At 42.5% G+C, this 13473-nt stretch overlaps 1 protein-coding gene across 4 annotated transcripts in view; it reads right to left on the reverse strand.

The window, feature by feature from the left end:
- Positions 1 to 357: 357 nt before the first annotated feature.
- Positions 358 to 13473, reverse strand: part of stox2b (storkhead box 2b) — a 49829-nt gene continuing 36713 nt past the window's right edge. For all 4 annotated transcript variants that reach the window (XM_086261577.1, XM_086261569.1, XM_086261587.1 and 1 more), the window contains 2 exons: positions 10333 to 12721; positions 358 to 3934 (listed from right to left, as the gene is read on the reverse strand). In XM_086261577.1, coding sequence (XP_086117703.1) covers positions 3730 to 3934; positions 10333 to 12721 — 2594 coding nt within the window. In that variant the 3' untranslated portion in view covers positions 358 to 3729. The remainder of the gene's footprint in view (positions 3935 to 10332; positions 12722 to 13473) is intronic.

The raw sequence follows: 13473 nt of genomic DNA on the forward strand, positions 1-13473 counted from the left end.
AATGCATGAACTGGTTTTTCAGCATCACTCTGAGACAGGATGCAATACTGCAATTCTTTGTTGAACCCTTTGAATTAAAGCTTCGGTTACATATTGGTGTTTGCTGGTGGAGGCAAAACGACAACATATTCATGGAAACCAAAGATATGATGCAGACTAATGACACGTATTTGTTTCATCCACACTGAATATCAAAAGAAATGCTTTTAAAATGTATCAAGCAGTAAAATCACTCGAGTGGCAGATCACACACATGCAGCCGTTTCATCTGCAGGAGCCCTTCTTCTGCTGCAGGTCTGGCAGCATCGCTTTAAAGAAGGCTGCAGTAATGAATGAAAAGACAGCGATGTAACCAAACATTGTTATTTTATTATCATAAAAAGTAACACAATCCCCATTAGGCATTACATACACTACAACAACAGTAACACCAGTACGACACATCAAAGGGACTTTTGGATATTATAGACATTTTTAAAAATCCCTCCTTTTTATTATTTAAATTGTTTTGACTAGTTATAACAGATGAACATAATTTACAGGTATGACATATTGTCACCATTAGAAACATTGTTATTGTTGAGAATCTCCAGTCTTAAAAACAACCGCTAATGTTGAGGGAAGACATTTCATGGACTGTCACTGTAGAAACAGGGATTGTGCTGGAGAAGGGTTGATGTAAGGCCACTGGGCCAGGCGACAATGTGGAGGCTCGGGGTAGGGAGCAGTGCAAACATTAGAGATGAGAGACACGTGTTCCAGCAGGCACACAAAGCCCCATTTCACTGGTGGAACAAAGAAGGACCCCGCTGCTGTGGAACAAGAGCTAAAAACCTTCAAACGTGGTAAAAGAGATGCAGAGATTCATTTCTACTATTGAGGCTTCAACCTAGCTGTGACAGTAAGCCTAAGGTTTCTGTATCTGCAGGGACAGGACTCACTCTCAGTGGTGAAGGTGGAGCAGTGATATCGGGACTTATTCTCATCTTTCTATAGTCTTACAACGTGGGTACAAATGGCACAAACAACCTATGTGTAAAAGTATAATTGGGACTAAAATCCTAGTGTAAAGGTAGTAAGAAAAACTACCTACTCTAGGGAAAGAGCAGAGACGAGAACCTTATTACAGAGATAAAGGATGTTTCGCAGATTTGTTGAATAAAGGTGACTAAAACTGGTAAAAGTGGTAGAAACCTTCAGGCATGATTGACTAAGGGCTACAATTCTAGAATACTTAACATTGAACACTCTGTTCCAGAGAACAGAACATCCCTGAGGGATACAACCCAAGAACTGCAGGGGACCCGATGTAGAACAACACAGGGGAAAATGCAAAGACCAACAAATGACGTCAGTTACACAACAAGTGAAATGTGGATGTGAAATTGTTTTTTAATGAGAACTTTTCTGAAAGTCAGCACTGGATGGAGTAAAGGAAAAGAACAGTGACGTCGACACTTTGATATGTAGTGTGATAGTATATTTATGGTGCCCTCTAAAAGTCAACTGGAATCCAACACGAGCAGCTTTTACTCCACACTGTTCATGTGTCAGTTGAATATGCCGTATATACACAGACGGTAGGGTGAAATATCACTGTACCGTTAACCTACTCTTGGAGAGCACTGAATACATGTGTTTGTAAGACATTCGCAGGCTAGAGGCTAATGACAGTGATGTTTCAGACTGTCTTTCGCTTCTATGGAGGTAGTTGGTATAAGTAGAGAGAAACTTACCGGATGGCAACAGTGAAACAGAAAAAGGGATGAGAGGAAATCACTGCTAAAACACTACAGAGGTTGTGGAACCCAATTTCAAGCATGATTTATAACAATTTTCAAATGTAGCTTTTAGTTCACACATCACTGTGACGTAGTCAGGTGCTCCACCTGCCAGTCAGTCTGGACTCTGTGCTGCTGGCCAGTAAACGGGAGAATGGTCAGTGCCAGAGATATGCAAGCACAGCAGCCGTATGATACTATAATCTCACCATATTGTCTTCATTTTTAATTATAGTCTCGCTGACCACAAAACATCTTAGCACCAGGAGTGAAGAGCTCAAGGTTTTGATTCAAGCCGTTTGAAGACAAACTGAAGTATTTATAAACTTGATAAAAATATAAATCGGCGAAAAAGCTGTGCAAAAATACTAAAAATGTCAAATCCCTGTCTTTTTCTCTGTGTGTGTATACCAGACTGGATGCTTTGTTTGTTAGAGCTTGCATTCTGTGTTGGACTCTAAGTCACTACAAGTGCAACTGCAATGTTGTACATGGCACATTAACATGTAGCACAGACTTTGCTGTTCTCACACAAGGATTTATAACGTGAACTCTCATGCACTTCCTGTCTCTGGAACGTGGGCGGTTATTTTAGTAAACAAGTAAACGTTGACCCCTCATGTCCACTGATTAAAGCCGTTTCACATCGAGGAGTCTAAATTTTGTTGTTTGATTCACTTGTTCAGAGTTTTTTCCTTTATTGTGTTGTCTTGTCGAGGTAGTATTTCCAACAACGCGCTGCTTATAGTCTCCAGATTGTTGGTGGTGGTTACTGTGACTAGAATGACGATATCTGTATTATAGGAGGAAAGACGAGCAGTGAAATAAGCCGTAATAACGCCTGTAGAGCCTCAACAGCGTCTAAAACTCATCTAATAAATACGTCCAGAACCTGAATGAAATGAATCTCAACAAGAAAAGCGACTCAGGATACCAAGAAATATTTCATGTTACCTACACACATAATATACTACACAAATGTAGTTGTCGGTGTAGAGTATTGTAATGTATAGATTTATAATGTAAATCTGATCACTGATTTTGGGGGTTTTTCCTCTATGAGACTGGACAAGGGACTCTATGTCCACTGGACTAATAAGACAGTTTTTGGATGGACTGTAGCCAATGGACATGAAGGGTAACAAAAAAGAACAAAAGGTAAAAGTCTGTAATCATCAATCTCATCTCTGGACCTGCAGCCGTCCATGTTTAACTGCTGCCTGCACAGAAACCGCCAACAGTGTCGGGGAGTTCAGATGGGCACCATAGACATAAGAAATGCTTCCATACATTCTACAGAAATGTTCTCGTATAAAACAAAACAACTGTCCTTTATAACCACTTCACATGTGTTGTTATGTTTTGGAGTGATGATAAAGGTTTTTATTGCCATTTTCTGTGGCACTGCACCTTAAAGGGTGTTGCCATTGGCAAATGTTATTTGAGGGCAAACAGAGACAAGTAATGAGTAAGAATTGGTTAGTGAAACTCTGGGAACCCCTTATAGGTCAGGAGGACTGATGCTTCTCAGGGTGTAATACCAGTTGACACCACAGGAGGGGGTTAAGTAATCTTAAGCAGCTGAATGGGCGTGAAAATAACATAACCTGAGATTACAGATTATCCAAGCATTCAGTCACTCGCTCAGTCACTCACTCACTCGAACCCACACGTATGAAAAACACAAAAGCTGTAGTGTGTAAACTAGAGGCTAGAGAATGACAGTGTGCAATATCCTGGTGTGTGTAGTTCTGTGTGAACGAGCTGCTTCCTGGGGATCTAACTTCCTGTCTGTCCATCCATATGTGTGTTAGCAGGTATAATCACAAAGGACCTGTCACAGCTGCACTGCCAGTCAGTCTGTCAGCTTTCACTGTAACAGTCCATGCAGACTGATTTTCTGACCAGTCCACTGGCTCTGTGTTCTGCCCAGCCCTTAGTTCTGACCCTAGACGCTGGTGATTGACGCAAGGCAGGCACTGGGCTTCTGGAGTTTTTCTGGTTGGGTGCCAGCAGGTTCCGGAATGGCACGGAAGGAGAAAGGAGGACCGTTTCCAGTGGTGATGTTGAGGTGGCCTGGGCTCAAGGCCAGATTCTGCCGTCGGTTACTCTCCACTATTGAAGAGGTGTTAGATGCTAAGCTCTCTCTCGTTCTGCAGAGTGACAGAGACACAATTAGAAATAACACAACCATAAGAGAAGGTTCTTCAAGCTGACATTGGTGTGTGTGTGTGTACATATATATACATACACATGTGTTTGTGTATATAAACTACCAGTCAAACGTCTGAGAACAGTTATACAGTTATTTGTTGCAGTCGTTCAAGTCCAGTGAACAGCTTGAAATGGTACAAAGGTAAGTGTTGAACTGCCAGCGGTTTAAAACAAAGGTAAGGTCACCAAAACTGTAAAATAATGTACATTTCACAATTATACAAAAAGGCCTTTTTCAGGGACAACACGGGTAAACATTTTAAATCTGTTCTGCAGCAACGGAGGCTGATCAGCCTTGAAAGCTGCTGCTGTTACTTCCTACATGCACCGAGTTGGTCAGGGCTTCATCCTACAGCAGGATAAAGACCCCACACAGTCCAAGCTGTGGCAGAACCACCTCAGGAACAAAGAACAAGATGAGCTTGGAAACATGGAGGTCCGGCACAGTCTCCAGACCTAAACCCATCGAGCTGGTTTGAACTGGACAGAAGAGCGAAAGCAAAGCAGCTACAAGGTCCACATTCATGGGAACATCTGCTCCAGATGTGGGAGAAGATTTGATTTGTGTTGTAGAAAGAAGCCACGGCTGTGTTCAGCTGTTATATCACAGGGGGCGACTTTGATGAGTCAGAATATATTTGGTCTATAAACTGATTTTGATAGTTTTTTCACTCTAACTTCTTATTTGTCCTATGCTTTCATTTCAAAATGCAATGAGACATTAAACTGTATGATTTTCAATAAAAACTGGAAAAACTTTTGATTGGTATATATAGTAGCTGTTATTGTCATTATTATTATCTGCTAAACTGATATAACACTATAGCTACCTCAAATCTCACCTTCTATTGCACATCGCTTTTTGTCTAATTTTATTATTGTTATTATTACTATTATATTTATTATTGTGACCAATTTCATTCTTCATTTCAGAATCACTCAGAATCAGAATCCTGTGGTGACAGCCGACACAGTACAGACAGTAACTGACTAAACTAAATGAAATAACACATCACAGAGTTACATTTACAAAGGTATTGGCCTCTTTCCTATTTTTTGTATGTTTTTCACATTTAAATATTTCTTAAATGTTTCTTAAACTTAAATTTAAACATTAGATAAAGATAACAAGTTAACACAAAATGCAGTTTCTAAATAAAGGTTTTTATCATTAAGGGGAAAAATTGAGTCCTACATGGCCCCGTGTGAAAAATACAAAGAGCTCAAATATAAATATCGCACAAACACAAAGTATCAGAATGAAAGACTTGTTGTGCAACCTGAATGATCTGAAGGATGACTTGTAGAGGCTCCCACAGGCTGGCTGGGATGGGCAAAGGAGACTCACTAAAGCTTTGTGTTTGCAGTGATCCAGAGTAGGATGGCACGGTTGGCTCCTTCAACTTGAATGGGCTCAGAAAAAACTGACCCCCTCCTCAGAGGCTGGAAGCATTTTGTTTTTCTAATGGAGGCTAAATCCTTGTGTTCAGCTTCCTCTTATAAAATGTTTGCAATTTTACTTAAAAAAGAATAAAATAAGACTTAAATATGTTTACCCAACATGAAGAAGCATGCTACGCTCACTAGTGTCCACAGTGATTGATGCTCTACCAGGTGCACACGGACCAGACCATCAACAAGAAGCTCAGTGAGAAGGCAACAATTGTTGTGCAGTTATTAAGAAATGAAAGAAATATTAAATTCCTATAAATCACCTTCTGTCTTGAATTCCATCCTATGAGGTAATTATGTTCAAAACAAACTTTATTTTCTAGTAAGAATGTACTGACTTTACTCACATATGTAGCACATATGTAAATCTATTGTCTGTTGCTACGTTGCAGACGGGGCCTCCACACCTAAACAGGAAAATGAGTCATTGCTGTTGTGAGCTCCAGTCAATATTACAGGCTGTGGTCAGCTGACCTGTGGTGCTGCTCCGACGTGCTCTTTGTGGATTTACACAACTAGATGTAAGCAGATGTTTCACGGGCTGTCTTAATGGGCGATCGTGGCTCAAGAGTTGGGCGTTCGCCTTGTAATCGGAAGGTTGCCGGTTCGAGCCCCGGCTTGGACGGTCTCGGTCGTTGTGTCCTTGGGCAAGACACTTCACCCACTGCCTACTGGTGGTGGTCAGAGGGCCCGGTGGCGCCAGTGTCCGGCAGCCTCGCCTCTGTCAGTGTGCCCCAGGGTGGCTGTGGCTACAATGTAGCTGCCATCACCAGTGTGTGAATATGGGTGGATGACTGGATGTGTAAAGCGCTTTGGGGTCCTTAGGGACTAGTAAAGCGCTATATAAATACAGGCCATTTACCATCTATTTAATACCAGATGGTAAATGAAACTAAGCGTTATCAGCCTTGCACGTGTCCTGTCTACAGGAAGCGGTGTCTGAAAAGGGCTGGGAAAATCATCAAAGACCCCAGTCACCCATCACATGGACTCTTCACCCTCCTGCCCTCTGGGAGGCGCTACAGGAGCCTCCGGACTAAGACCACCAGGTACCGGAACAGCTTCTTCCCCACAGCTGTCAGACTCCTGAACTCTGCCTCCTGACATCTGACCCACGTTAAACTCATGGACTGAACATACACACACACAATGGACAACTGTACCCTCAAACACAATAATAACATGGACTGAACCACCACTCACAACCACTAGCACTTTATATAGCCTCTGTAGAAACTATCTACACCCTCACTTATCTTAACTGCACTACTGTATAGCTCTGTGTAAATAATCATTCTGTACATTCAATAATCTTTAATCCTACAACTGTTTACAACTTGCATAGTTCCCATTTCTGTATAGCTGTATATCCCAGATTCTGTAAAGTTATTTATTTCATATTCTGTATAGTTTTTCATATTTATATCCTGTTCATATCCTGTTCATAGCTTGTACTCACTACAGCCTGTACATACTTATAGTTATAGAATATTCACAACATACTTCATACCGTGTACATTATAACATACCATAATAGACCCATTTCTGTAATATACTCACATATCTATATTATTGCTAATATATATTGTAATATATCTATATCACTAAAGCACTTCTGGATGGATGCAAACTGCATTTCGTTGCCCTGTACCTGTGCATGTGCAATGACAATAAAGTTGAATTCTATTCTATTCTATTCTTATCTTTCTCCATCTCTGAGTTGGCTCTCGTTCTTTTGTCTCATTGGGGAAGCTAGCAGCTGTACTTTTTACTAGCAACAAGCTGCACACAGTTTGTATGCTTGCTGATATTTGTTGATCTGATAAAAACGTTGCATTTAAATTACCCGCAACTTAAAAATCAGAACTCCATCTTTGAGCGCTCCTCGTCTGTCGGGCTAGCTAGATGCTGAAGTATCGTGACCACAGCTTCTGGACATCCGCACTAATTCCAGTGTTGACAAGACCAAAAGATAAACCACTGGCCCACTTTTAACTTGTAATAAATGATGCATAAATGACATCGTTTTGTCTCTCTCGTCTCTGTGTGTGCAATAGCCCCATGGTGGCAGATACATCATTTGGATCGACTCTCATGTGCTACTGTTTAGACTCTAATGGTTCTAATGTTTGAAGCAGTGCACTGACAGGAAGCACAACTCCCCTCTTAAATCAAAATGTAAGGAGTCCATGTACAAAGCTGTCAGAGAAATAAATACTCAGCTAAAGTACAGATACCAGAAAACTGTACTTAAGTACAATTAAGAAGTACTTCAGTACTTCACACCTCTCAATGACTTTTTAAGCAGTTCATACAGTATCACAGTCAATCGTGTTGACTAATGTATGGAGATCTGCCACTATCAGAGCAGTGATAATGTAACTGTAGGATCAAACCCTCGGTCCTATGAAATGCAGTTATCACATCAACCTTTTTTACTTAATAAAGTCTGAGTGGTCAAAGCTGTCATTGTGAGTATCATCAGCATGCAGTATCAGAAAGCTGCTGTCAGGGTTTAGCAAAGAGCTGAGGTGCCAGCTTTGTGGCTGTAAGCTCTCAGTTAAATTAGCATGATGATGCATTTACAAAAGCTGAAGAGGGTGAAAGAAATCTTTGGTGACCTAACAGTGCGCTGGTTCATGTACAAATATGTAGTCAGTTTACTCCAAGGGCAGCTTGTGAGTGTCAAACATTAGAGTGCGAAGGAGTAACTGTGCTAACAAAAGGAATACAGTGTAAGCAGAGGTTTTACACTCTGTACTGTTGCAGTTAAGGAAAATGAAAACAAGTCACTTCACTATAAAACTGGACTCGCCTGTTAGAAGTGTTTGGTAACTATGTGAGGTCTTTGGCACTGAAACTCAGGAGCACCGTTACAAACTGTTCCACCTTAAACATCAGAAATCTGTGTGTAACAGCTGACCTGTCTGTGTGTGTGTCTTTGTGTGCGTCTGTGTTGATAAAAGAACATGTTAATGATGTATCTCTGTACAGCTCTTAAACTTTTCATTAAAGTTGAGCACGACTTGGTTTCAATGAAACAATAAAAATGTCCCAAACTTACACAAATCACATTTTTATGATTGATTTAAATATTCTCCGAAGGGAAACTCCTAAAAGTAAATAAAGTGCCTTGAGGCCAGCCAACACAATAACTGCATCCACACCTTTCAGTTCCAAACAACTACTGGCCCTCTTTATGAAAGCCTGACAGAAGCTTTTTAACGTAAAAAGCGTGTTTTGCTGTGGTGCAGAGCGTTAGTAAATCTGGCCCTTGGACGTAGCTATTTTTTGCAGTTGACCTCATTACATATTTATTTGTAGGAACTTCTCTTTCAGTGCCATGGGGGGACCATAACAGAAGATGCATGCAGGCAATCAAGATAGTTTTTAAAGTGAGCCAGTGGATTAGTAGTGGATGTTTAACACAGTGAAAAATGAGTCCATAATGCACACGAGCAGCCCCACAGCTCAGCACCACACGTGCAGTCTCTGAGATCTGTGATATACATCATTCAGCCTGGTGTCAAAATGTCTTATACACTGTTATAGTCAGACATTCATTTCATACTGACTTTATTAGATACCTCAGCAGGTCAAACACACAGTAGGTCTGTACCTTTGATTTGTCAGACTTTCACTGGGTGACCTCCATAACACAAACCAAAAGGAATATCCATCCCCAGCAGGTATCCACTACACTATGGTGTCCCACTCCAGATGATCTAATAACAATGCAATTGATAAATGCAGTATAAGAGCAGCTTTTACATATGCGTCTCAAGGTCAATTCACATCAGTTAGAGGGAATTAAAGGGTAGGGCTGTGCGATATGACCAGAATCTCATATCCCGATATAAGACATCTATCGTCCGATAACAATATAAATCACACAAATGTAACATTTTCTGTAAACTCTGTGAATCTCCACTTGTGTGAAGTGTTTCCAGCTGCGCGTCATGTAGCTGGAGTCGAGTGTTTTAACCGATGCATGAAACGATACATTTTTAGACACAAGTTGTAACGGCGCCGTTTTCTTTGTATTTATTACACGGCGTGCTGCGGGGAGAAGCCTGTTCTAACGTTTGAGTCTAAGGTTTATTTTTTAGCACCTGGCGGCTCTTTTTGCTTCTCATCTGTAAATAATCTGCTCTTTCACGTGATTCAGTTTATTTTGAAAAGTCTCAACAGGATCTTGAGCTTTATTGTGAAAGGTTTATGTGGAACATAAACAAGCGAACACGCGATGCTGTTACCATCGTTGTTGCTAACGACAACGCATAAAAACAGGCGCTTCTGTAGTGTGGTTATATTAAATATAAGAGAAAGAGAGACGTTTAATAAATGAATATAGCCACTACAGTGACATCAGAACCATGAACAAATATTGCTGTAAACAGTTTATTTTGCGACACCACGAAACAAACGATAGCGTAAAATGAAACGACAGACGTTTTTATATCGTCATCAGATATACATCGTTATATCGAACAGCCCTACTAAAGGGGAATAATCACGTTTAGAATACAAGAATAAGATTTTCTGTTAGGAACTGTTTGGGAACGTGCCCGGATCATGTGTGTGAGCTCTGCATCTGACAGCTTAGGTGGAGCACAGGGCTCATGAAGAAGGTTGCTGCAAACTATCCATACATTTTCCTCCACTTATGGAAGTCAGGAACGTGGTAATTTGAGATTAAATATCACTGATATCATTTATCTACACTTGATAAATGTAAAATGTCTCAATTAGATACTAAATTATAAAGTATATAGATTGACGAACAAAGGCTTAATCTGGGGTTTTATTATTCTGAAGTGCATCCACCCCCCATGTACAGTGTTGGTGTTTATGGCTGTAGTGTGTACAGTATAAATATTCTCACCGTGGGGAATTGAATCCACTGTCAACAGTGACCGAGCTGGAGTCCATACTGTCCAGCCGAGCAGAATGAGCTGACTGCTGGTTCTGACTGGGCTCCGGAAGGTTCTCTTTGACACCTGGGAAGGCAAGCGTTCTTTCAAACCTCCTCTGCAGATCCCTCTCTTTCTCTCTTTCCAGCAGCCATTGCATGGTTCCTGCTCCACCTCCTCCCATGACAGCAATGCTTCCTCCAGGCTTCTCATCCTCTCCTTGACTTTTCGCGCCTCCGTCTTCAAGTTCATCATCATCTGAAACATTGTAGTAGTCAAAGTTTGCATCTGCAGCACTGGATGTGGGTTCAGTCCCTTGTGATGGAGCAGATGATGTTGCCAACAGAGGCTTAGGAGCATCGAAGGCTTCTTGGGAATCAAGAGCATCGCAGGATGATGACAGATTTGAGGAGGCAAGGGCTGTGGGTTTTCTCAGAGAGCTGTAACCTGGCAAAGGCAGGCTAGGTGGAGGTTTGAAGAGCGTATCTTTACTAAAGATCTCCTTTCGTTTCTCCTGATTAGAAGAGGTGCTGTGGGCAGGTCGTCCATTAGAAAGAGGGAGGTCAGGGATAGAGAGGGGTATTGGTGGCAAGCTGCTGCCCTTAGGTCCCACCTTTGTTAAGTCCTCCCTATTTTCTGGTGGATGGGATGTCTGTCTATCAGTCTGCCTGTCAATACTACCTGGTTTTAATCCATCATGGCTGTTTTTGCCCAGAGTTCCCAGAGGAGCTGTTGATGTGAGAATAGCCTCAGAGGATCCAGGGCATTGGAAGTAATCATCGGGAGAGGCAGAGTTAGGCAGTGGTTTTGGTGAATATGCTGGGAGACTATCCCTGCTCTTACTCTTCTCCAAGTTCCTGCTCCCATCCAATCTCAGGGAATCCCCAGGCACCTTAGTGGAAGTGGGTGTGGCACGAGAGTAGTGAGAAGAGCTCTGATTAGCTCGCAGGGTGCCATCATCAGTATAGTAACGGCTCCGGTCATCATAATAATCGGGTGGTCCAATCAGTCCAGCTCCAAGCGGACCTTTAGAGTTGTCCATTGATCGGGAACGTTCCTTGGCCTTGTTGCTGCGTTCATTTCTGGATTTCCTCTCCTGGGTGTGGGAGTGCGAGCGGTGGACCTTAGAATGGTGGGCTGATTTGCCGTGACTTGGCTCAGGGAAAGGCATTTCTGTGCGTCGCTTGGCAAGCTCTCCGGACACATCCCACTCTGGAGTAACGGGCAGGTGTGAGGAGTCAAGAATGTTAGGGTTGCTGTGTGCCAGGTGGAGTCGGGCCCTTTGCCGCTCCATGGCCACTGCCTGTTCCCTTGGTGACCGAGCCAGTGAGCATGAGTAACCTCTATAGTCCCTTTCGGCCAACTCTAAATGGGAACTGTCACTTGGCTCACAGCGAGTAGTCCTTGTCTTACTATGCGAGCGGCTAAGTTTGGTCTGGGACTGCTTTCTGTGTCTACCCCCACTTCTTCTACTTCTGGAGCTGTGATTGGCCGACGATGCTTTGCTCCTCTGAGCACGCTCTTCTTCAAGACGCTTCATGACTGCTGTGTGTCGAGCAAGATTCTCCACTGTGAGGTCAGGATTGATTCTACGGATGATCTCCATCTCTACGTGGCGTGGCAGCTGGCTGGGTACGTCCTCATCCCGTAGCGGCCATTCCTCGGGGGGGAACTGTGCAGAGAAGGTTGCAAGCTGCTTGGCCTTATCTTTCTTAAAACTCAAGCGAAACAACTTCAAACCAAACTTTCGACTTCCTGTAGCACTAGCTCCAGCTTGTTTCTCTATGTCTGCAGTTCCTGCTACCCCTCCTCCTGCTGCGCCCCCACCTCGGTGCTTGTTTAGTGTATCCGTCTTGAATGGGAACCCGAGTGAACTGCGGCTCTTTTCAGTGTTCGCTCCTGCTTGCTGAGGGGGTGTTTGTGGGGAGTGAGGTACCGAGTACGCCTCCCGGTGGTCTTTGGGGGATCGCCGCTGCAGGGTGGTGTGGTGGCTAGGGGGGTCGTCTCCACGATAACTGTTGTTGTAAAAAGAATCCCCACCTCCCCCGCTGTGATTCTGGTTGGACTTTGGGTGTGTTCGCTCTCGCACACCCCCGGAGGTGGAAGGGGTTATGGTGCCAGAGAGAGGGGAGGTGCACTGTGTCTGCTGATGCTGCTGCTGCTGGTTCTGATGTTGGTGTCGGTCAGCAGAACGCTCTTCCAAGTGATACCACTTGGAGCTAGTTCGGATTAGGCTTGGAGTAATGAAATAGGTTTGAGGAGTTACGATAAAATATCCATCAGGTGTCGGGTAGATCTTCCGCTCACGGACCAGCATGTTCAGAGTATGGCGCAAAACCTCCTCCGTTGGTGTAGGTACACCTGACCAAAGACAGAGACATGAAGCAGTAAGTCCACTGGCTCTTTACAAAGACCTCATTTAAACCCGCCCCCTAACATAATTAACTAAAAAACAAACATACAATCCAGGATTTTTATTAATCATACTATGTTTAAAAGCAAAAATTCCCTTGCCACAGAAATGTTATTGTTTGGCCCACACGTGTACACTAAAAGCTCTAAAGATTAGTTCCAGAGTGAAGATTTGAAATAACTTCAACGTCAGTGAGGACAGAAAAGGTTTCATTTTGCAATATCAATATCAAAGGTATGTACCTTTACCCCCTCTTTCAACATCAGCCAGTATTTCTGACTAAAGTAATATTTCTACCTGCTAACCCAGAACAGGTTAGTGGTATAACAGATAACCTGTACCCTGGAGAGGAAATGGCATCTCACTAATTTAGATCTTCATTTAGCCCAGAAAAATGTTTATTGTAAATTGTAAAGCTAGGACATCTTACTATTCATTACTGATTAAAGAAAATAATAACAGCCGCAGGTTTCTTTTCAGTGAGGGAGCCAGTCTGACAAAGAGGAAGAATTCTGTTGTGCCAGGCACTCCTTTAACCTTAAACAGCAATGACTTCATGAATTTCTTTACAAATTTTAACCATTTGAGGAAAAAATTATACATCTCACAGACGTATCATTATATACAGTGGCATCCAGTACTATTGATCTTTACAGAGACTCTATAGTTAATTTCAGTAATCACTTCCTAAAAAAACCCA

This window comes from Aulonocara sp. 'chitande type north' Nkhata Bay, linkage group LG2, assembly GCF_057382095.1.
Source record: "Aulonocara sp. 'chitande type north' Nkhata Bay isolate Kocher_YH1m ecotype deep benthic linkage group LG2, A_spYH_male_GT1.1, whole genome shotgun sequence".
NCBI classification, from domain to species: Eukaryota; Metazoa; Chordata; class Actinopteri; order Cichliformes; family Cichlidae; genus Aulonocara; species Aulonocara sp. 'chitande type north' Nkhata Bay.